Source organism: Varanus komodoensis, unplaced genomic scaffold (assembly GCF_004798865.1).
Source record: "Varanus komodoensis strain SLA01 unplaced genomic scaffold, ASM479886v1 scaffold3, whole genome shotgun sequence".
In the NCBI taxonomy this organism is placed as follows: Eukaryota; Metazoa; Chordata; class Lepidosauria; order Squamata; family Varanidae; genus Varanus; species Varanus komodoensis.
Genome location: NW_025335761.1, coordinates 60,467,189 through 60,492,254, shown reverse-complemented (window position 1 = coordinate 60,492,254; position 25,066 = coordinate 60,467,189). Strand labels below are relative to the sequence as shown.

Sequence of the window (25,066 nt, the reverse complement as noted above, 5' to 3'; positions counted from 1 at the left end):
CATAAATGGAGATAAGAATGCAGAACCCTGCAGCTATCTAATGCATGCTGCCTTGGGTTCTACTGATTGTAAGTTGCCAAAGTGTGTATATTGGCATGCTAAAAGGTACCTCTATTTTAGCATGCACTTGAATGCTAAAATGTGCCCTATATGGAAGATAGGTGTGTATCTTTAGGAAGCAACCTTGTACCAAGTCAGATTCTTTGGCTCTTTAGTTCAGTATTACCTCTTCAGAGTGGCAGTTGGCCCTCTAGGCTGTTGGGCAGAGGTCCTCCCGACTACTTCAGCGGGAGAGGCCCTCCTCCGGGAGCCCTCAGTGAAGGAAATTAGGAGGGTGGTTACTCAGAGGAGGGCTTTCTCAGCGGTGGCGCCTAAGTTATGGAACGCGCTCCCCAGAGAGGTCCGCCTGGCGCCGTCGTTATTTGCTTTTCGGCGCCAGGCGAAGACCTTTTTATTTAAGCAGCATTTTAAATGTTAATACCATGGAAATTTTATTTGGCCAGGGCGGCTTATTTTATTCTAATACATATATTTTAATTGTTATTGTTTTAATTTATTGTGCATTTTATTATATGTTGTGAGCCGCCCCGAGGCTTCGGCAAGGGGCGGCATAGAAATGTTTTAATAAATAAATAAATAAATACTTCCTACCAGAACCTTGCGACTGAAGATGCGAGGGACTGAAACTGAGTCCTTATGCGTGCAAAGCATGTGCTTTTTTACAGAATACATATAGCAAGAGGTTGCGCTCGGCAGTAGAATTTCAATAAGCCAGACAAGTTTGTGGTTCATTTATATCTTGCCTTTCCTCTAAGGAGCCCAAGGTGCTGTGTCTGATGGTTCCCCCATCCCATTATCCTCACAGCAGCCCTGTGAAGTAGGTTAGTTTGGGAGTCAGTAACTAGCCTACAGTCCCCCACTTCATGGGCAAGGAGGGACTCGAACCCAGGTCTCGCAAGTTCCTATCCAACATTCTAACTTCTATGACATGATGCTGTGAAGGTAGCTTCTTTCTAATCTGCTAACGTGTCAGGCTCATGTATGGAACTGTCTGATACTAAGTCTGGCCCTTGAACCATTGAGGCTGGCACTGATTCTCCAAGGACTTGGTTAGAGGTCTTTTCCAGCCTGTATGCCTTCGAACCTTCCACCTGGAGGTAGCAGGGATTGTACCTGGAGCACGCCTGGTCGCCTGCCTTCCTTCCCTGGCAAGGACCCACTAGGGATGTGGCTTGGCTTTTACAGTGGTGTTCTGGTATGACATTTCTCTTGATGCTTCCTACTGGATTGTCCTATCAACTAAGGAAATTTTGAGGACCTCAAAGTTGGCAGGACAAGTGGAATGGCCTGGAAAACTAGGTTGCGAGTGAATATGGGAGAGAGATATTCAAAGTATACATTGTCTTTTAATAGTATGCAGTGATTTTTATTACTTAGTGCAATATTTTATTACTTAGCAAAACTCAGACACAGAAAACAGTATTCTAAGGGGCATTGATTCAGAAAGTTTTGTTTCTGTAATTATTGACAGTTACGGCTTTCAGGTCATAACTTTTATGGTAGTTCCCAGGCAGATTTTAATGGCTCATGGGTACCAAGGCACTTAAACAAAATAAATGTAGTAGCATGGTATGGTATAGAAAGCATAGAAAGCCACCTTTTTTTAAACAAAGATAATTAAAAATGGGGTCAAGTACACTTATCCAAGGCAAGTTGTCTGAGTTTAAGCACTATCTAAGTTTAATGTTTCCGATCTGCAGGTACCAGAAGAAAAGACAGCTACAGCTTTCCAAGATGACTATGAATGAACTAATGAAATGAAATACTTTTCAGATGGAGTCTGCCCTCTATATAAGATAATGGTGTCTTGATCTGTGCTCACACTTGTTCCCACTTAGATTGCTCTGAAGTTGCCCGACAATTCTCAATTATTTCACAGCCCATTGGTTAGTGATATCATGCCTGCAGTTTTAAATTTATGAAAGGTTGTTTATGAATGGGATTAGAACAGTTCACTGAAAGCTTTGGAATACAAAAGTGCTTGAGCAGTGAAGCATGCTACCATGTGAACTTTTCTTTAATCAGATTGGTATAAATACCTGCTAGTTCTGTTCAGGTGGTCCTCTTAAGGAATACGGCATTAACTCTTTAGGTGATAGGGGCTGGGTGGTCCACTGAAAAGTGTTGGGGTAATATAGGAACAGCTCAGAGTTGGTTGGATATACCAAATATTGATTGTATTTATTTGCTGTTTTCAGCATTTGCAAGCAGCCCAGAGAACCTTCGTGTTCTGGGGCTACATTGAAATGGAATGAAATGAATAAGTAAAAAATGAGAGTTTTTTGGTAGGTTGGGAGATGAAGGATCTGTTGTTTAGAATGGGGCAGGTGCTTCATACAATCTGGGAAAGCATTGCTTTATTAGCAGTACTTAGAACAGTATGCCTTTGGTAAAATTGCCCTTTTATCCCTTTTCCCTTTCAGACAAAATGAGATTCAACCAAATTTTGCGTAAGTAAGAATGGGCCCAGATGTGCCTCTGCTGAACGATCACAAGCAAGAATTCCTCTTGAAGCGATTGCCACAGACTGTTTTGGGTGGCCCTCGATTTAAATTAGGATATTGTGCACCTCCTTACATCTATGTGAACCAAGTCATCCTCTTTCTGACGCCATGGGTTCTGGGTGGAATAGGGACACTTCTGTATCAGTTAAATGTTCTGCAAGACTATTGCGCTGCTGCGCTTTCTGGAGGACTCATGCTAGCCGCAGCTGTTATTATCCAGGCCACAAACCTGTATGCCAGACAGAAAACTACGTCTGTGGAAAGGGTACACGTCCACAGTACCCTAACAGATGAAGATGAGTGGGAGTTCTCTAGTTGCATGGGCTCAGAGACAGTCAGGTTTATTATTCCAGGCAAGAAATACTTAGCTAATGGCATCTTTCACTCACTCGTTTCCGGGGTGCTGTGTGGCTTAGGAACTTGGTACTTGCTACCAAACAGAATTACCTCATTGTATGGAGGCAACATTGGAGGAACTGTCATGATATTTGTATTTGGATGGCTAACAATCTGCATAGCGGAATACTCCCTAATTGTCAATACTGCTTCAGAGACAGCTACTTACCAAGCACTGGACACCTATGAAATTGTTCCTCTTATGAGACCTTTCTACGTTTTTGTCTTCATTGCTGTGGATCTTGCTCACAGGTAAAAAGCTGTTGTATCTACAAAATAATAGTTGCCTTGGAAGTCTTTATGCTGTGCAAGGTGGGCTATATGTCTTTAAAGTGAATAAAATATGTATCTTTGGTCTGCCACATGTAAAAGCTCTATTGAAACAGCAATATTTCATTATGTAAATTGATATAAAGCCATAAGGGGGCTGAAAAACTACAGCAAAATGGGGCAGGATTATGAAATTTAATGGATAAAGAGAATCCACCTTTTTGTGCCAGAAATAATACCCTTTTCCACTTTTGTCCAGATTTGTTGATGATATACCTGCTTTAAAGCTAACGAACCAGATTTTACACATTGTATTTTTATGTTTGCCTCTCTTGTGGACTTTGGGAATTCTGCCCCCACTGGATGCACTTTTTCTCTGGGGAATGGAGCAAGTGCTGGAGCTCGGTCTAGGAGGTTCGCCCATGTCAAGTAACTTAAGGTAAACCTTGTTTGGCTTAGATACTAAAGACACTGTTTCCAGAGGGAAGCTATAGGAGCCAGCTGCAGCAGAAACAATAGAATCTTGTGGCACCTGAAACTTGAATCTATCCTTTTTGATGTAAGCTTCCACAGTGCAAGGCGGTGGATAGATATACACCTGGTCATTGAGAGGCAAAAATGTAAGCAGTGAGGCCGCTGACCTGCATTTCCTTTCCTTTATTGATTACGGTTTCCCTCTGTCAACATCTTGTGCTTATTATATACCTGTCAGTCTAGAATGATCCTATATATATTTGATGAAGTTACACCATAATAATGTGCAGCACCCTAAATATTAGCATGACTCTTTATAAACCGCTGCATAGTTCACTCGTAGCCAAAATACGCTACTGCAACTACCTACCTAGGCTTGTTTTGTTAGCCTTCTGGATGGTTTGCAAAGCTGCTTAAAATAAGCACTGACAAATGTCTTCTGAATATCTTGGGCATGGTACCTGCTATCACTCCAGAAGCGCTTGACGCTGGTCCCATGACTTCAGTGCGCTGCTTTGTCACTGGAACATGTATGATAGGTAGTGTTCTGTTAGAGCAGGGCAGGGCTTGTTGAAAATCACAGGAGACAATGCTCACCCTCAGTTAGGCTTGTGATAGACAGGAAAAGAGTATATATAGACCCAGCTGTCCAGACTAATCGTTCTTGCATTGTATAGTTCAATATGTCCAATTTTCCAAAGAAATACTTTTAATTTTTTCCCCTCCTTTGCAGGCTGCTAGTGATGCTTCTCATTTCTCTTGGGACAGCCATTGCATCTTATTTCATCCCCAGCACTCTTGGCACAGTCCTGTTCATGACTGGATTTGGATTTGTACTGAGTCTTAACCTAAACGAGCTTTGGTTTGCCTTCAAATGCATCGTGATCAACCGATTTGCTTCCAACAAACCTAGGAGTACAACTGTTCATTGTAGGACACAGTTTGGATGCAGGGAACTGGTTTTCTATTTGACTGTATTGACTTTTGCTCTCCTAGAAGCTGGCCTATTGCACTGCTTCCTTGGATCTCAGGCATTTTCTAAAAGCAGTTGTCAGGCTGTTATAAGCTATGTGCTGGTAGTTTTATTCCTTGCCATGTGGCTTCTTGGAGAGATTCAGACAGTGTACATGTTTGGGATGTTCCGAAATCCCTTTTACCCCAAGGATGTCATGGCAGTTGGTGTATTTCTGAAGAAGCAAAAGAAACTTAAGAAAATTGGTGTGCTCAGAAGGATTTTACTGACTGTAGGTAAGAGCTCCTGCAGCTTAAACCACCTATCAGAAAGAAAGTTCCCCAAATCATTGCACACTTAGCTTCTGAAAATGCATATTGAAAACAAAATCAGGAATGTGTACAAAAGTTTAAGAAAGAGTTATGAGGATTTACTGGAGAAGAATTCCATCATAACTGTTATTCCTGTGGAGGATGCTTGATTGTGATCACCAGAGCTCACTTAGACAAACTTCTTTATTTTTGTAGTTCTCAGATGTATAACTATTACATCCTTAATAGACACAGAGTAGATTTCTTCATCCTTTCAGCCAGTTGCATACATCTTTTTAAACTGCTATATTTCTGTTCTGAACAAAGTCACTTTCATAGGACTTAACTGGTCAAGCAAGTACAAGAGCACTGCTGGATTATACTGCCTTGTGATAGAGGTGAAGATATTTTGTATATCAATGAAAATGTCCACCTTTTAGCAAGGTTTTTAAAGCAGCTAATGAAACAAAGTTTAAAACATAAAATGCCACTAAAATAAATATTAATAATTGAGGAAAGTGGGACAACAAGAAAAAGCAATGATAAAACAGTAGATTGGCTAGAACAGGAAAATAATTCATTCACAACACCAAAGAATAAAGCGGAGTTTGGCTGGCTCCAAGAATTATTTATTTATTTGAAGCATTTTTATGCTGCCCCCATCGCAGAACGCCTCGGGGTGGCTTACAAAGAGGATAAACAAACATAGGATAAACATTAAAAATTCGGAGCATCTCGGCAATAGTTTAAAACCAATAAATAAAAACAATTAAGAATTAAAATACCATTTAAATAAACAGGTCTTGGCCTGGCGCCGAAAACCAAATAACGACGGCGCCAGGCGGACCTCTCTGGGGAGCGCATTCCATAGGTGGGACGCCACTGCAGAGAAAGCCCTCCTCTGGGTACTCGCCCTCCTAATATCCTTCGCAGAGGGCTCCCGAAGAAGGGCCTCCTCTGCCGATCTCAGGGTGGGAGGGCATATATGGACGCAAGCACTCCTTTAGATAGCCACATCTCAAGCCGTTGAGGGCTTTATGGGTGATAACCAACACCTTGAATTGGGCACAGACTTCAATGGGGAGCCAGTGAAGCTGACGGAGGACTGGGGTTATATGAGAACAATGCCCAGTCCCCATCAGCAACCTGGCAACTCTATTTTGCACCAATTGAAGTATCCGGACTGTCTTCAAGGGCAGCCCCACGTAGAATGCATTATAGAAGTCTAATCGGGAAGTTACCAATGCATGTGTCACAGTCACTAGGCAGTCATTCTCCAGGTAGGGACGCAGCTGATGGATCAGCCGAAGCTGAAGGAAGGCGCTCCTCGCCACCGCTGTTACTTGAGCTTCTAATGACAGCTCAGGGTCGAGGAGCACTCCCAAGCTGCGAACCCTGTCCCTAAGAGGAGTACAATCCCGTTCAGGACAAGGTCCAGGTCCCCAATCCCGAAGCCCGACCCTCCTACCAACAGGACCTCTGTCTTGTCTGGATTGAGCCTCAGTTTATTGGCCCTCATCCAGCCCATTACCTCGGCCAGGCACCGGTTCAGTACAGCCACTGCCTCACCTGGACTAGTTGAGAATCCAACAATTATTTGTTGACAGTGCCAGCTGAGCATCCTGAAGGAAGCGTTCCACAATTGGGATGCCACGTTCAAGAAGCCTGTACCAGCCACTTCGCCTCCACGTGGGCAGAGGTTCTTGTAGAAGGGCTTCTGAAGCAGATCTTAAAGGGCTGCACAGGGACAGCAATTGGGTTTCATATAACCAAGGTATAATTGAAGATTACACTAATTTCACAATGGGATAGCGGGAGGGTCGAGAGAGGCAAGAAGAGGTTTAAGTAGGAATTCACTGCCGAGTTCCTTCGATGAATGAAACGTGCTTATTTGCAAGGCATCCGTAGTGACTTTCTTTTCACCATCCTGTAGGCAAATTGACTCAGATTGCACAATCAGAAGAAACCACCGTGGATTAAATAAACCACACCTCTATCAGTCATAATGGCGGGCACATGTTGGGCACCATTTCCCAAATAAGTCACCTGCAGTGGAGCTTTTGTTGCATCCTCTGAACCAGGGCAGCCTAGCATCTTTCAGTCAGGATGCAACCCTTGAATGCAACAGGCCATGAGTGATAATGGAAATGGCATTTAGCATGTGCCGGGGATTAAAAGAACAGTGTGGCTCACTTCAGCCATGGTACCTTGTTTGCTCATGCAAATCACACCAAACTTAATGATTTCACATGATCAGAAAAGGAAAAGAACCCACAGTGGCTGCCTTTCCCCACTACACATGTAACTTCTCGTTTCCATAATTACCCATGCCATGTCCAGGTTGCCATGTTGTCTGAACACAAGCATGGTGGGGGTGGCTTCCAAATCATTCTGAAATCCTAGAACAAGCCATGTATTGTGGAGTGGGTTGTAAGCCATGCTCAGCAGGTTCGGAAGTATAGCAGGCAGGGTAAAGAAGCCATAGAGGATTCTTCTCTTTCCCCAGTTGTGTGAACTTGGCCTGTATGACATGATTGGAAGGTCTCGGTTCTTAAACCAGAGGCTTGTGAGTATGTATTATGAATGCAAAATAAACATTGCTGTACTGTTTTTCTTGTAATTTCAGTGTCTCCGTTTGCTATGATAGCATTTCTTTCTCTAGACAATTCTCTTCATCATCTCCCATCCATATACATTTCCATTGGATTCTCAAGAGGCTTTAGAATGGTAAATTTCAAGTATTTTGTAAAAATAATATACCACTTGGGAAAAGCATTGGTACCTACCACATTAGTGTGAAGATTATATTTTCCAGTTGATAAAGAACAATATTCATTGTAATGGTGTGTCTTCTTGGACCAAGGTTTAAATAGAGATCTCTCTAGTTAGAACATTCTTGGAAAGCTTTTTGGGCATAATGCCTTTGTTTGAAGCACTCGAGTGTCATTGTTAGTCATGGTTTGGCCTTGGAAAGGCAGCATCCTTTGCCTCAGCAGTGTGGAGGCAGAGTGCACAGGATTGCTGTGATAAGGTATGCAGAGCTCTTTGAGCTCTTGGTAAAGCCTTTATATAGCATTTTTTCCCATTTATTAGTCAAGGGTCGTTGTACTGGCAGGCTGGATTATTGCTTTATTGTGATATATGCCGGTGGTGTGTGTTCTGTGCCTGCCGTATGGCCCTGTTTTGGTGGAATTACCTGCATAATAATTCAGTACACCAGATCTGAATTTCTTGGCAACTTCTTTTTTCTTGCTGCCTTCATCCTACCCTCAGGGCAGCATGTTTCTGACCCTTTCTGATGTGCCACTGAAAACATGGGAGCGTGATGTCAGTCCTAATCAGAAATCAGAAGAGATTTGGATGAGTACATTCTTTGGCCCACTCACCAACGGATGATAATCTTTTGTCTTTTGTTATAGAACTGTTCCCTTTCCTTGAAATCTAGCCAATAAAATTCCAGATTCATGGAAAAACTGATCCCTAAAAACAGAGCAAGTTACTCAGAATAAGTAGATGTTGACTTCATGTTCTTACTGCAAGCCCATGCTTCTGTAATACTATGAGAATTATGTGAGACCTAAGATTGTACATTTATTTGTTGGATTTCTGTGTCATTCCATATGAAACTCTGCATTTCACAAAATAAAAAACCATAGAGTAAATAAAATAAATTTAGGGACCAGAAAACTTAGTCAACCTGAAAAAAAGATGTTTGAATAGATCAAGATCGGTATACCTCATGTCTTCTTAGAAGAAATCAGGAAAGGGAATTAACATGAGGGAATGACATTCTAAAGGCAGTTTTGCCAGAAAATATTTGGGGGGCCTCTGTCAAAAAGCTGGATTTTTAAGCTTTTCAGGTTAGGGCAAGGTAAAAATAATTCAATCCATGAATTTCCAATCCATTCTAGGTATGGCAAAATACAGAACATGCCCTGTTGGATATGGTGGTGGTATCCACTGTGCAGTTGCTGGTGTTCAATACTGATCTGTGGTGGAACAGAAGCATTGATACAGGAATCCGACTCTTGCTGGTAAATCTGACTTTATTTATGATCATGTATTTTTTTTAGCATTTCTTAGAAGGGTTTTTGAAATTCAGCATCTATTTTCAGTGGTGTGATATGTTTGATAAAAGAAACAGCAGACAAGAGAGCAAATGTGTGTGTATGTGTGTATCAATGCACTATATTAAAAATCCCAATTTGGTGTAGCCTATAAAGTGTAGACTGATTGTTTTCTGAAATTGTATGGAGCATTCCATTAGCATTCCAAGGGTGTAGAATGGGCTTCCCCGGGAGGTGGTTGAGTCCCCAATGGTGAGGGTGTTCAAGGAGAGGCTAGACATGCACATGGTGGGGATGTCGTGAGCGGAGCTGGCTGGAGCTGGGGGTCAGACTAGATGGCCCAGGAGACCTCTTCTGACTCACTCTGTTTCTGTGTCTTTATGTTTCTTATGTATATTTGCAATATGATCTTGAATCTTCTTTTCAGAATCCAGCTTGAACATCAGGGATTTATTGTTCCATATATGGTAACATTCTTTGTTGCAACACCTCTTATTTATTAGATTTATATCCTGCCTTTTTTAAAGAACTCAAAGTGTTCTTTAAGACTCCTCCTACTCTCAGTCTTATCTCCACAACAACAACCCTTTGAGGTAGGTTAAAACCAGATCTCTTGAGTCCCAGTCCAGTACCTTACCCCCTACAGCACACTGGCTTTCTTGAAATTAGTACATTGGTCCTGTAGGTGCGGCACTCCAGCATCTTCCTTGGGGATTAGAATATATATTGAAAGGTTTCAGTCCGTGGGCCATTGTTTTGTTTTCCGTATTTGTTGGAATATTCTTCCTAGGTTTTGGTCTAATTCACTCACTGTAGTTCTGTTGATACCCTGTTTACTCAGGGTCCTTTGTGCTTTTCATGTGCTTTCAGAGCAGCTTTCATTTCTCTTTCCAATATCACAGGTTCTTCCACATAGGATTCCTCTTTGAACAAGTCTGCCCTCTTTTCAACTTTTCTGTGATGTTTTTCTCATCATTTCAGACACTACGTTCCTCTGTTGGTCTCTCAGCCCTCCTAATCTAGGTTTGAATTTCCCACTGAGTTCTTGAATCTTCTGGAAAGGGTCTCTTATTTTCCCCGATTTGCTGTTCTCTTCTACACTGGCCCAGGCAGTGGTTATTTGACTTTTCATGATGATCACTGAAAAGTTGGATTCAGGATTCTGACCCTGTTTCTGTCAACTTTAACTTTTGCTTCTTGAATGTATTATGTAGTTCTAAGGATTTCTTCTGTCATTCATCTAGGCTTGCTTTAAGGTTTGCTACGATAATTTTTTGTTTTCTTTCCTAATAAGTCTCTGGTTTCAGTCCACAGTTTTTCTGATTCAGTAATACAAATCTATTCTTCATAACATTCCCCAGGAGTTGTATTTTAGCACTGTGCTTCTGTTCTTGGCCTTTTCGGTTTCACTCTGACCCTGCAAGAACAGCCAACTGAGAGAGTCTGGCCTTCTCCTGAGCTCTCAAACCTTCACTGCATTGTGGTGTGCATCCAGGAGGGGGCCCAGCAGTTTAGATATCAACCACAATGTGTCTTTTTGCATAGTCCATAGTTGGAATGTGGGGCACTCTGTTGCGTTGGTTTCACTCAAGCCTGGATGGTCATATTCCAGAAAGAATGCAACTGGCTAGCGCATTCAGAGGGCTGCTTTTCCATGACTCGGGACCAGGTTACTTATATTTACTTACCTGGACCACAGGTGAAGCAGGTAGCTGCAACAGAGATGGTCCTTTCTCTAGCAGCACCCTATCAGTGGAATGTCCTCCTCAGAGAGGCTTACCTGCATTCTTTGCTACAGACAGTTCAGCACCTGGTAACATACTGCTTATTCTCCTGAACATTTTGTGAACTGTGTTCTTAAAGTGTTTTTGTATTATTGTGTCGTCTTAAGGTTTGCTGGTGGTTTTATTATATGCTGCTTACTCATTGCTACTGATTTTACTTTATGCTTTTAAAAAAGGTGGTGCTTTCTTCTCCTCCTCCTCACAGTTATAACATGTTCTAGGCTCTTTGGCTGGCATGCTGCCCAGAGAGCTTCAGTTGTTGGGCAGACTAAATAAGTTACTGATCAACTAATTGATTAAAACAAAACAAAATACAGTGAAAGCATACAATTGAAGAGAAAATGAGATTTGTTATTTATTTCCCATTAGGTTGGAATTATCCGGAATCGATTGTTCCAGTTTGCTTCAAAATTGCAGTTTGCACTAACTGTGCTCTTGACATCGTGGACAGAGAAAAAGCAACGGCGGAAGTCCACTGCTACCCTGATTGCACTCAACGTTGTCTTCTTTCCAATAGTAATAGGCCTCATATTACTGTCTGCACTGCTCTCGTCTCCCTTGCTGCCTCTCTTCACTCTTCCAGTATTTCTGGTTTGCTTTCCAAGACCCATCCGAAGCTGGCCGGGACCTGTGGGTGTGACGGCCTGTGTGTGCCCTGACACCGTGTATTATCAGCAAATGATTCCAAGCTTGACTGCTTCGTTGCAGTCTGTGTTGCCAGTTGGCAGCCTGGGTAAGTAAACCAGACAGGACCCCTTTGGTCACTCTTTTCACCATCTGCTGGAAATTGTCCTGATTGTATAAGAGAACGACTGTTGTCTTGGTCCCACTTTGGCTCCATAGAATTGGCCCATAGGACTCGTGAATGGCTTTCAAAACCCCATGAACCAGCATGTTGAGCACCGTCTGCTCGGCTGCAGCACCTGGGGGTTCTACAGGTTGCTTCAGGCAGCTGACCCCGCCCTGTAGTGATTTCCAGGTGCAGAAAACTATTTTCTAGTATAGCAGATATCTGGAATGCGGAACTGGCAGAATGTTCCTTTTAGACTGGATTTGGTTCTAGCATTGATGGTAACTGAGGGCTTGCTGGGGACAGAAAAGGAAGGTTGGTAATTTCCGAGGCTGAGGGATAAATAAAGCTGTGGACCCCTTCTGCTCACATTGGAAAGTGCAGTGCTGGGGCATGTGTACCCTCGAGAGTTACATGCTTTTAAAAATTAATCTGCAGACAAATTAGCTCCCTTTAATGGGAGAGACCTTGACTAGACATGCCTTAGCAGGGTATCACTTCATCTGTTGAGGTTAAGGCGCATTTTATCAGTCTTGGCAGCAAAGCACAATTAAGTTAAATCTTTACCAAAATGTTAGCAAGAAAATGCACTTTATTAGCTCAGCAGGGTAGGAAAGGTTATTTTAAATTTTAACTAATATAATGGAGAGTTTCATGGGTTGCACTTTACTCTAAATTTTCAGTCATGCCACTTGTAATAATTTGGGCATGACTGAAGATTTATTAACTGGTGATGGCTGGCCAGCCAGCCAGTGAGATTGGCTGCTTTGCTCCCCTACCGGTGAAAAAGCAACAACTTTTTTTGAAATTTTGAGCAGAAAACCTCTACAAAAGCCCAACCAATGTTACTTTTACATTGCTTTAAAGAAATGATGGCAGCCGCATCTAGCAACTACCCACCTGGACTTCTGTCTGGAGAATTGTCCGGGATTTTTTCTGAGAATATACTGTCTTGAATGGCAGGCAGGAGCTCTGTGCCACTGTGTTCTTATCTAGGCAGCAATGCCAAGATGATACCTACAGTGGCATAGCTTTTCCCTAAATGATTTCAGAACTGTGGCCATAACAGAATCTAGTTTATTTATCTTCAATTTTCCTCTTAACAAAAACATTCCCTCATTATTCATTAAGAATATTGGACACCACACTTCCAAAAAGATTCAGTTCAACTGAAATGAGTTTAGAGAAGGGTGATAAACATAGAAACAGAGCGAGTCAGAAGGGTCCTCCCAGGCCATCTAGTCTGACCCCTGGTGCCAACCGGCTCTGCTCATGACATGCCCACTATGCATGTCCAGCCTATCTTTGAACACCCTCACCGATGGGGCCTCAATCACCTCCCGTGGAAGCCCATTCCACACCCTCGGGGTCCTAACAGTCAGGAAGTACTTCCTGGCATCCAAATGGAACCTGGGTTCCCTGAGCTTGGCTCCATTGGAGCGCATCCTGCCTTCCTTTGCAGGGGAGAACAGGTCTCTACCCACCTCCATGTGACACCCCCTCACATACCTGCATGTCACCAACAGATCCCCTCTGAGTCTCCTCTTCTCCAGGCTGAAGAGACCCAGTTCCCTCAGTCTTGCCTCATATGGCATCCCCTGCAAACCGGCCACCAAGCTTGTGGCCCTACGCTGCACTGACATAAAGATGATCTGGGCACTAGAAACTAAGTCCTACAAGAAAAGGGTGAAGGAACTGAGTATGTTTAGCTTTGGAAAGAAAAGCAGTGGGGGGTGGGGGAGGAAGTGATAGCACTTTTAAAGTGAAGGGTTGTAACACGCAGGAAGTCCACAAACTGGTCTCTGTCACTCAGAACTGTGGGACACAAAATAACAGGCTTAAGTTCTAGGAAGCTAAGTTTTGAATGAACCTTGGGACAAACTTTCTAACCATCAGAAAAGTCAGGCAGCACAACCAACTGCCCAGGGAGGTGGAGATGCCCAAGCAGAGATGGGAGAGCCATCTCTCCGGGAGGCTTTAAACTACTTTTTGTGCTAAGCAGGCTGTTGTAAGTAACTGAATAGCCCAACCCCCTGATTCTGAGACAATATAGACAGGGATTGACAAAATAAAACGTAGCAAAAACTAATCTCTTTTTTGGGTTCTCTCAAAAGGTCTTTGTTACCCTGGGTCTCATTACTTGTGCCGATTTCAAGACAGACTGGTATGGATCCTTGTGCTAGAAAGAGGCTTCACTTACTGTTGTCTCAATATCAAGGTGACTATTGTTAAACCTATCTAATAGTGTTATGGCAACCTAATAATGTTTTCGCTTGGTTTCTTCCTGTAGCAGTAGAGGTCACTGTAGTTTTTATTTGTAAATCTATTTATTTATATGTGTATTTATAGGCCACCTACGACTGCCAAGGCCTTCCTGAATTGTATTGCTAAAGTGATCCAAGGAGGTCTAAGTATAAAAAAACAAACTAACTGAGGGGGAAGAAGAAAAGGTTCCATATGTACCTAGTATCTCATTACTTCAGAGAACTGTTCAAGTCTTTCCACAACTCAGTAAATGCTGGCTGCTTTTTAAATGACTGCTGTTTCTTCCCTTTGGGCTCACTGCCACCATTATTTCTGGTGTTCAGAGGTTACTGCCATTATTTACATAACGATCATCACATCATCTACACGCAGTACGCCAAGTCCTTAGGGACCGCTCCCATACACCTGAACACCTTAGTGCTTTAGGCCTGCTTCAGGTGTCCTTCTGAAGCATCTGGTTTGCAGACACTTACCATTCCCTCGTCTTTTATAGCCCTGAGGAGGAGACTCAGAGCAGGTATCTTTGCTGCTGTACAAACTTACTGTGATTTCATCTCACAGAGAAGAAGCTACTCAGCCTTGTCCACTGAGTAGGGTTTAAAAAAAAACAAGAAGAGTTCCTCACAGTCAAACAAAAAGGGAAACAGTCTTTTTTAAAAAACTGGATGCAGATTTTCCTAATCTTGTGGTTGCAACAGAAAAGGAGATACAGGAACACAAGCCTGAGACTCAGGCGACTGTCCCTTTGCATCTGAATGGGACAGTCCCATCTAGGCCATCTAGATTTTCATAAGCAGGGAATCCTTCCAATTATGTCGAAACCACGGCTTGACTTTGGCTGCCTTTGTCATCCTGTGGAGCACTTGACCTCTTAGGTTTGCTATTAGTTTGTGTTTGGTTTGCTGTTTTAAAAAATATTTTAACCAACTTTTCACTAAGAATACCCCAAGCAACTAACAAGAAAAAATGTAATCATTCATAAGTATGTAGCAATAAAACTGTACACACAACACACACACACGTAGGATATTTCTGCTGTTTTGAGCTGAAAAAATGAAAACAAAGTAATGGAAGGCAGCTTTTGCTGGATAAACAAATGGCTTGATTCAGACCCTGCTCCAGTCCATTGTCTGGGGGTATCCAAAATGTGTTGCATCCTCTTTCATAATGTTACTGTCTTCTGTTGCCAAATTTCTGTAACCGTATGTTAGGTCCAAACCAGCTGAACTATGTTTAACACTGCCCACAATCATAGTTTGAAATGGGTCTGCATGCAGTGGCTTGGAGGTCCATCTGTCCCAAGCGAATATGTTGCTCTGTGTCCAAACAGTTACTCAGAACACAAACGTTTCTTCTTATATTTTCTATTCTTCAGGGATTAGAATTGCAGGAAACATCCTGCCACACAGCTGAAGCTCACAGAGTGGATGAAATATTCGAGATGGCATTTGAACACGAGGAACGTGGTCAGGCCCTCTCCTTCAACCATCACTTTGGAAATATTTTAACACCTTGTGCTGTTCTTCCCGTGAAACTCTATTCCGATGCCAGAAATGTCTTGTCTGGAATAATCGATTCTCTGGAGAACAGGAAGCAGTTTAAGGATGATTTCATAAAAGTCCTCCTATGGGTGCTAATTCAGTATAGTTACAAGAAGTCAAAAACACACAGAACACTTGAAAGGACACCCCCGTCCAAGCAGGAACTACCTTCAGTAGAGCAGTCCGAAGTTTTTAGCAAGGCAGAAGAAAGGCCAGGCTCCTGGAAAGAGGATGATGGCTTCAGTGTGGAATCAGTAGAGGAGTGGTCTGATGATAGCACCCTTTTTGATGCAGAACCCAGCAAGAAAGCACCGAAGGCAAAAGGAATGGCATCACGAGGAACTACCCCAAAGCCTTTCTTTTCCCTTCCAGGCTCTGTAGAAATACACAATACAGATGAACTACCAGAGGCAGCTAGTGTGAATAAGCTCTATAGAACTGTTGTCCTCGGTCTTCCTGCTGCAGACACTGGAAAACAGTGGGGAGTAATAGATCTGCCTCCTATTAAATTCAGTAGCTCCTATTCTGAGCTGATAAGCCTTCCTGAAGAATGGAGAACTGCACCCTTGCCAGTTGGCAGACTCCATGAGATGAAGCAGAAATTCCCGGAAGATTGGTACCATTTTGTGATTCGCCAACTAGATTTCTTTCACCTGAAAGAAAAGTCTTCAAGCTTACCTGAAGATCTTTTGAAAGACCCTGCTTTGAAGGACTTGTATGTCCAGGTTGTCCTGTCCTGTTACATTGCAACGTTTGGTTTAGACAACACAGTTCCATCTCCTGGCCATATATTTAGAACCTACAATGGGGGTCTCCCCTATTCTGTCTGCTTGGACTGGCTCACAGGAAAGCAAGAACTCTTTCAGCTAGCGCTCAGAGTGTTCAGGTAACTATGGCAAGAAGTAGACGTCTTGGTAAAAATGCACTAGACCTGGTAGACATAGAAACAGAGCGAGTCAGAAGGGGCCTCCTGGGCCATCTAGTCTGACCCCCGGCTCCAGCCCGCTCCGCTCATGACATGCCCATCATGTCATACACATAATTTATTTCCTAGCTAGAGAATAACTACCGCTAAATGTTCAGAAAACATTCAGACTCATGACCAATATTATTAGTGAACTGTGGTTCTAGAGTTACAAAGGCTAAGAAATGTACTCAAGTGAGAACTCTGGTGGACAGAAGTCTAACTAGATAGCTGCTTAATGCTCCTCTGAATCACACACTGCAGTGATGTCTGCGGAAGAATGTTCTGCCTCTTGTGGAGGGTTGTGTCATAGATTCTCGGGTGGGCTGTCAGCTCAGGCCCACAGACCACATGACTGGAAAGTCTGTCTTCAAATACACCCAATTGTCTGAAGCTGCACGTTGCCAGAGAAGATCAGCAGTGTTGCCCATGCTGTTTTTCATGGGAGCTTGCCTGTTGCTGCTGTTGCAGAACCCCCAGTAAGCTTGGGAGTCCCAGGGCTCCCCAGAGACACAACTTGAAAGCACAGTTTGGTTTGATTTAAGCTCTGCCTTTCTGCCAAGAAAATGGCACTGAAGGCTAAATGCCATTTTTAACCTAAAACTTAAAATAAAAACATACTTTAAACATCAGATGCTTTAAGAACACAATTAAAATGCTACAGTAAAATTGAAAACACAGCACCCCCTCTCCCCAGACTTTCTTGTAAAAGGCCAGTGGAAGGACTGCAGAAGAGGGGAGCTTACTTTGACCGAGGTATGAATTGGACAGTGAAAGAGTCTGAAATACACATCCTTTGGGTAGGAATAGAGACTATTGTGTTCCGGGGAAAATAAAAGATAAATCAGTGCTTCTCAAAACTGGTTGAAGCCCCATCAGTGAGGGCATTCAAGGATAGACTGGACATGCCCATGGTAGGCATGTCATGAGCAGAGATGGCTGGACCCAGGGGTCAGACTAGATGGCCCGGGGGGTCCTTCTGACTTGCTCTGTTTTTATGCCTCTAAACTGTAGGACTCAACGTATTCCTGAATGGGTTGCATGGTGAGGGGCTTTTCATTTCTAAGGGGTTTTCTTTCTCAAGACTGACAACTTGCCATTATTGGTGTGTGGCCCCTTTAAGAGAACAGCTCCTTTCCTCTCACTCTATAAGCCATACTTAAATTCTATTCAGAGGCATACTGCCTCTGTATACCTCTAATAGGAAGAAGATTCAGCATAAAAACCTGACTAGAACCTTTCCAAGGGATCTTAGAACATTTCTCAGAGTGATGCCCACCTTCCCAGAGATCCTCATTCTCTGTGACATCAGATGACGTCAGACAAGCTGCCACCTTGGGTGAAGGGCATCACTTTCGTGGCCCTGCAGGCCTCGTCCACCAGCTTTTCTCAACGTCCCCAACTCAGCTCACAGGAGCAAACATGCTCCCTGAGCTGACTACATGCCCATGAGGTGGGCAAACAGATCATACACGTGATACTCAGTGCAATGGGACTGTAGGTGCTGATAGGCTTGGGTGGCTCACCCTTCCTTTCACAGGGCTGGTGCTTAATGGGAGATGATTACTATCATTAGGCTTTAAAACGGGGGTGGGGAAAGTTTATCTCCCTAGGCCAGCTCTTCTGCAGAACCTCAGGGTGGGCTCCCAACAAACCAGAGTACCAAGGCAAAGAATCCCCGCCATTATTCCACTCAGTGATTGGACATAATAGTGTGGAGGTCAATCTCAGCTCTCTCACCCTCCTGGCTGGGCGTGCTGGTGAATTTAGGCTAGTATCTCTGCTTGGAGTTAACAGTGCAGGTTCTCCCTCAGCCTTCTAATTGGGCTCCACCTTCCCCATGTGCTCCCCAAAGGGGGAAGGTGTGGGAAAGGCAAGCTGGCCCAGATGAGTAACGCTTTTCCTGCAAGCTTGATCAAGCGATCAGTACAGCACTTGGGCTCCCACTGTTCTCTTTTTCAAAGGATGTGAAGACACATTTTTCACCTAACCCTTTGAATCATGTAGTTTTTAATGTTCTTTTTTATCGTTTTAGATGTCTGTCCGCTGCCTTGAGAGCTTGTTTTTGTTTTTGCAGAAAGGGCAGTATAGAAAATTTAAGTGTGAAACGGTGCATAAAACTCACACACAATGAAGACAGATCCGTGACCCCAGCTGTGCCCAAGGGCCAAATTACATCCCAGGGAATAATGTCATCCGGCCTGCAGGGGACTCCATGGTGTGTTATCCTGCCTGTCTCCAAACCAATTTAAGTTCAAGGTCCCTGTTTGAAAATATGCCAGCACTAAAGAGGGCATCCTTAGGCAGCAAAATGGCCTTCCTATCCATTTCTTGGGCTAGCTCTATTTAGATCCTATTTGTTTGTTTGAAGCAATAGCTAGTGTTTATGCCCACAGCCATCGGCAGTGACCTTTCTTAGATGTTCAAGGAGAAAAAAAATCCTTTCCATTGTCTCCAGCATTGTGAAATAGCTGGGACACAATGCAAGATCAAAAACAACTTTAAGAAATGCTTCTGTGGGCATGTGTCATTCGAAGATAGATAAGTGCACCACTGTGAGTGCTCTCTCAGAATCCCCTGGGACCGGCGGATGGGGGCTAGTACAATGCCTTAGGTTGTGTGGGGAGGGATTACTGTGAATCACTGGCCACATGATTGCTCTTAGGAGGGTGATGAGTGCTATTGTGAGGCCCTGACCGTCGCATTAAGAAACCAGAATTTGGAGTACTAAATTGCGACAGGCCGTGGAATGAAGTACAGTTTGAAACATAGAAACAGAGCGAGTTAGACGGGGTCTCCCATCTAGTCTGACCCTGGCTCCAGCTGGCTCCGCTCATGACATGCCCACCATGTGCACGTCCAGCCTATCCTTGAACACCCTCACCAATGGGGCCTCGACCTCTCGTGGAAGCCCATTCCACACCCTCGAGGTCCCGACTGTCAGGAACTGCTTCATGGCATCTAAATGGAACCTTGGAAAGGGGAAACCTTTACCTTTTTATCTGAAAGGCACACAGTGTGAAGGCTGTCTGAGCTATTTTAAGTACTCGGGTAACTGATTCCTCCAACCAGCTTTACAGCTGTGATGCTACTGTCAGGCTCTTGTTTGATTTTATACAGGGAGAAGTAGTTAAGCTTTCTGACATCACTCCATAGATCTCTGCATTGTGCATTTTGCATTGCACTGTGTGTCTTTCAGATATATAGGTAAAGGTTTCCCCTTGATGTTAAGTCCAGTCATGCCTGACTCCAGGGGGCGGTGCTCATCTCCGTTTCCTGGCCGAGGGAGCCAGCGTTTGTCCGCAGACAGTCTCCATGGTCACGTGGCCGGCATGACTAAACACCGAGGTGCACGGAACGCTGTTACCTGCCCACCGAAGTGGTACCTTTTTATCTACTTGCATTTGCATGCTTTCAAACTGCAAGGCTGGCAGGAGCTGGGACGGAGCAACGGGAACTCACCCCGTTGTGCAGATTCGAACCAGCAACCTTTTGATCAACCGGCTCAGCGGTTTAATCCACTGCGCCACCTACATCCCTTTTCTTTCAGATACACAGTTAAGCTTATGGTTGATAAGGCAAGCCTGGGTCCTGTCGAAAGTTCCAAAGAGCTGCTGAACTGTCTTGAAGAGTATGAAAATGACTGGTACATTGGACTGGTGAATGGAAAAGAGTGGCAGCAAGCTGTTTTGCAAGAAAAGCCCTATCTTTTTTCTTTGGGACACGATTCTAATATGGTAAGTGGTGAGTTTTATCCTTGCTAACAAGATTAAGTGGATTTTTCCTTGATATGTCAGTTTTTTCCATCTAAATTTTATCTAGGATTAAAGAAGAAAGTAGCTTAATAGCTTAATAAAATCAAATGCTGTATTTTTCTTACATGAAAATTAAGATTGGCTATTACATTGAGTGCATATATTCTGTAGATTCTTATATTTCATATTTCACAAGACATACTACTCTTGAAGATAATTATAACAAAGACAGTCCAAATATTTGCATATTTATCCATTTGTAAACTGCACCTAAAACCGCCTGCTCAAAAGTTTTGTATTGTCCTCCACTGACTGTTATTTTTGATGAATGTTTATCCTTCCAATGTTGTAATATTAGTCTTTTAGCTGTCAAGGGCCCCAAGAATCCATTTATGTTGATCTAGCATTAAATTTCAAGTGATGGGTAGATAGGTAAGAAGAACATGCATCTCTGTAAATATGAAGGCACCTTTCATCACAAAATTTATCCAGACTGTTACAGAAACAGCCACTGGGAATTGCCAAAGCATATGACTAAAAGAATAGTTAACTGTATCACATCTTCAACTACTAGCCAATTTATTTAAGCCCTTATTGAAAAGACCTTGTGGTGGCCACGATACTCAGAACATCAATTTTTGCTGAATTAAATGTAACCTAAAACCCATTACCCCTTTTCAGATAAATGCCAACAAAATGCTCCATTGATCTGGCAAAATAGGGTACTCAGGTTCTTTATTCCATTCATGCTTGAGACCCTAATTGTTCACCCATTATAGATATTTGTAAACATGGAACGTGGGTGTTTGCAACTGTTCAGGCTCAGTCAACTCTTCTGATAAAAGAGGGGTTTGATCCTGTAAATGCAGCAGAGCTGAAACTCAATTCTGGCGAATGTCCTGATTGTATATATTGTCATTCTGAATTTTACTGTAAAGCCTAGATTTTTTTTTAAAAAAAAGCAGTTTTGCTGATGCTTTTCTCCTTTGAGGTTTGCATGTCTTGCTGTGTCTTGTTCTGAAGCCTCTAGCACACATGGTTGCAAAGAAAGGGAATTTCAGGCACAATCCTGTGCATATTTAGACAGAAAAAACCCTCTAGCTGGGGAATTCTGGGCCTGGAAGCCCTTTTCTCTGTCTAAACAAGCACAGGCTGCATCCTACCATTGTGATCCTTATACGTATTTACTCAGGAGCAAGTGCCATTAAAGTGTGTGGGACTTATGCCTGAATCAGACGTCCAAGATGTACAAACCTCAAAACATAAAACCTGACTTCTGAACTGGTTTGTATGCAACAATGCCCCAGGTTTCTTTTTTTTAAATCTAGGTTGTTGTTAGCTGCGAAGTCGTGCCCAACCCTTAATGACCCCATGGACAACATTCCTCTGGGCCTCCCTGTCCTCTGCCATCCCCTGGAGTCCTCTTAAGCTCACAGCGACTGCTTCAGTGACTCCATCCAGCCACCTCATTCTGCCGTCCCCTTCTTTTGTCATCTATTGTTCCCAGCATTAAATATAGGTTACCATAAGGGAAACGGCATTCCCACTTGCTTTGTCCTCAGGAGAGTGGCTATTTATTGACTTATTACTAGTTTTTCCTTGAGAAAATAGCTCAAAGTTATTTACATGGGCCTCCTCCTTCCCTCCTAACTCTGGGGCAGGTGAGGCTGAGAGTCTGGCCCAGAGTCACCCAGATTGCTTTTAAGGACGAGCGGGTACTAGAACCCAGATCTCTTGAGGCCAGGACAACACCCGAATTGCTAAGGCTCACTGGAACCGCCCCCCCCCCCCGGCTGTCCCAAAATGATCTGTCTCCAGCCTAGCTAGCTATATATCCCAAGTGGGAGCCCTGCCTTGCCTTTCCGCAGCCAAGCCAGTGCTGTGATCAGCCAGAGTGACTGAGCCATGTGCATTAACATGCTGCTTGGCTCACAGTGGGCCAGGTCTGGAATAAACCCAGGAAAGAGAGGATTTAAGAGGCGGGTTATGGGTGGCTATCAGTGCTAGGAGGACTTGCGAAGCCATCGCTGGTCCAATACACCCCCACCCCTTTGTTCTGCCATTTGTCGCATCTTCTCCTGCTGACTTTGATCCTTGCCATCCTCTCATCTGGTGCCTCTTTAGGAGGCAGGGAGTGGGAACAATGCAGACCATATTTCTAACCCATCCAATAGAATGAGCATCTTTTAATTCAGCTAGTGATTTTCACAAGGCTACTTGGTGAGCTTCACAGGGGAGGGGAGTTTTGAGTCTGCTGTTCCCTGCTAGGTGATGTAGCTATTATATTGAACTTTTGTCTATATGCTTACTCAATTTAAGTTTAATTTGGTGAATTCTGGAAATGTGGGCGCTTTTCCTAGCTTATCAAATGATTTTAGGTCCTTTTGACATAGGGTAAAACTAGTCTGTGTCTTTTGAGCAGGCATGCATGTGAGCATGACATCCAAGAACTGATTATGCATAACCCATTCCAGGGAGAGGTCGTGACAGGCCTCTTTGTCCTGTGACTGATTTGCCATACTGAACATGAGTTCAGGCTTTTTACCATTAAATTTCCAAACAATGCGCCGATAGATTACTCGTGCAGTGACCCCAGACAGGACTAGAAACTTAGCAAAATTAACAAGATTGACTTTTTTAATAGATTAAGCTTGCCACAATTGATAAATAAATCATACAGAACTGTGAGAAACTGAATGAACACTTAACCACACTATCTCCAACAGGTAGGATCCACACTTGATCAAGTCACATTCAGTTCAATAGGCCTACTTGAAGTATAGCTGTCTAGATCCAAGCCAATATTCACGACTGATGCCACAGACTACTTAGGGAGGAAAATCTGAATTTTGTAGAAATGGGGTATGTTCTACAGGGACCCAGAGCGCTCAGACACAAGCTCTGTCTGTCTGTCTGTCTGTCTGTCTGTCTGTCTGTCTTCCAGGGAGCTTATACTAGCAGAGTCCTTACCCTTCAGGAATTTCTGGTGCAAGTTGGCAAACTGAATGGCGAAGCAGTGAGAGGACAGTGGGCAAATCTGTCATGGGAGCTGCTCTATGCTACCAATGACGACGAGGAGCGGTACAGCATCCAGGCCCATCCCCTGCTCCTGAGGAACCTGACCATCCAGGCCGCAGACCCTCCCCTTGGCTACCCGGTGTATTCCTCCGAGCCTCTGCACATGGCCTTGCTCTCGGGTTTGGACACGTGGCTCTGAAGTTCTGCTCCAGACTGCGGGTGGACTTGTCTCACCACAAGCTCCTTTGCCAAAGATAATGCTGGCTGTAGGTAGAGTCTTTGGTCAGGAATCTCTGAATTGCTTTCCAGCACCGGAATGCTGAGCCTAACAATGGGAGATGTTGGCACTAAGGACAACTCCTGATGCAGGCACTAAGCTCATTGGTGCATGTGCTTTGCTTTTTTTCATAAACTGAAAGATCATTTTGACAGGTGACCTGAAGTAGAAAGCAGGTTACCACAAATTAGTATAAAAACGTGCTCTTTCCCTGATTTTGATATAACAGTCCTCCTCTTATCACTTCTTCTATTGTGTATCATATTTGCATTATCAAAAGGATACTTGAAAAAAAAGCATTTAATAATATACATCTGTTCAGCTGACAGAACCAGAGCTTTTGTTAAACATGCCAAATAGCACTTGGTAAAAGCCAACTGTTGATGTTGTGGTAAGAATGTTGGGAGGAGAAATACACCTGACAGCTGTGCCATTTAGAGGCAATATTGAATTCACTGGGAGCTGAATTCCCATCTGTTTTTCTCTATAGGACTAAAAGACCAATCCCACAATATTTTCTCCAAGGGAGTACGTTGGAATTATTGAAAACGTGGGCTTTATCCAAGTGGAAGAAAGCTTGTGGACCAACTTTTCTCAGCCTCATGTTCTCCATGTTTGGGACTTGAACTCCCATCAGCCAGCATGGCCAGTGGTTAGGAATACTGGGGGATGTAGTCCAAAATACCTGGAGGACATCAGGTTGAGAAAGGCTGTTGCAAATCTTGAAAGGGGCAGGTAGGGGTGTGAGTGTGTGTAATGTCGATCGAATTGTCTTTTGGCTGTTAAAACCTAGTCTGTTAAAAACATCATTTCTTGTCAAGGTAGATTTAAAAAAGGAAGGAAGGAAAGGAAGTTAGTGTTTGAAATGGCCTTCCTCGTTTCCCCTCTTTATCCAGGCAGCGATGCAGTGAAGCTTTGGATATGGTCCTCCTTAGGAGCTTTTTTTGTAGTAAGAAACATCAGCATCCTGTAATGAGTAATACACACTCATTAGTAAATACTTTTCTTAATCTCTTTATGGAACCACGTAATTAAGCAGCATGTACTAGGAGACAGTGAAAAAGAAGGCACAGTATTTTTTTTCTTTTTACCCCTCATCGGCTGCACAGCGCAATGCGCTTGATGATACCCCTGGACTCAGAAGATTATGAATTAAGATTATAATCTTAGGACACCGAGGTGACGGTTGCCTTTGTGTTTCTCCAGCCCTGCAAAAAACTTAGCCAGCAGGCAAACAGGTGAGGCTGAGGCACGGCTAAGATATTTCATATGGGGGCCACAGGGCTGCACGGAAATGTCTGATGGAAATGTGTTGCACTGTGGCCATTTAATACTGTTTTTTCAGTTCTACCCTTAAACACAGCCCAGAAATAACGTTAAAGAAAACAAATATTCCGAAGCCAAACCCAGGTATTCATCTTTACCCTAAGAAAGATTTGTCTACTGTAGGATAGTGAACCTTTTTCAGCCTGGAAGTCCACAATTCCTGTTTGGAACGGATTCTAAGGGGACTATGGTCCAGCTATGAGTGGAGCTGGGGGCAAATGTGAGTCCTACCAGTTTGGACATTTTCCAAGGATACAAAATGTACTTCAACTGTAAGCTAAGTTCCCTTGAAATGGCCTCATCTCTCCGATC

The 25,066-nt window shown here is 43.4% G+C and overlaps 2 protein-coding genes across 3 annotated transcripts in view; one reads left to right on the top strand and one right to left on the bottom strand.

Annotated features, from left to right (window-relative positions):
* Positions 1 to 23,756, top strand: part of PCNX4 (pecanex 4) — a 27,341-nt gene extending 3,585 nt beyond the window's left edge. The window contains exons 1-11 of one of the 2 annotated variants that reach the window (XM_044437140.1): positions 828 to 1,946; positions 2,484 to 3,212; positions 3,490 to 3,669; positions 4,438 to 4,952; positions 7,594 to 7,694; positions 8,879 to 9,001; positions 11,188 to 11,551; positions 13,723 to 13,826; positions 15,249 to 16,300; positions 19,929 to 20,115; positions 23,078 to 23,756. In XM_044437140.1, coding sequence (XP_044293075.1) covers positions 2,521 to 3,212; positions 3,490 to 3,669; positions 4,438 to 4,952; positions 7,594 to 7,694; positions 8,879 to 9,001; positions 11,188 to 11,551; positions 13,723 to 13,826; positions 15,249 to 16,300; positions 19,929 to 20,115; positions 23,078 to 23,350 — 3,591 coding nt within the window. In that variant the 5' untranslated portion in view covers positions 828 to 1,946; positions 2,484 to 2,520 and the 3' untranslated portion in view covers positions 23,351 to 23,756. Of the gene's footprint in view, positions 1 to 827; positions 1,947 to 2,483; positions 3,213 to 3,489; positions 3,670 to 4,437; positions 4,953 to 7,593; positions 7,695 to 8,878; positions 9,002 to 11,187; positions 11,552 to 13,722; positions 13,827 to 15,248; positions 16,301 to 19,928 lie in introns of those variants that run through there. The other variant, XM_044437138.1, reaches the window with a different exon arrangement.
* Positions 22,753 to 25,066, bottom strand: part of DHRS7 (dehydrogenase/reductase 7) — a 26,003-nt gene continuing 23,689 nt past the window's right edge. The window contains exon 7 of the mRNA XM_044437141.1: positions 22,753 to 24,395. Coding sequence (XP_044293076.1) covers positions 24,360 to 24,395 — 36 coding nt within the window. The 3' untranslated portion in view covers positions 22,753 to 24,359. The remainder of the gene's footprint in view (positions 24,396 to 25,066) is intronic.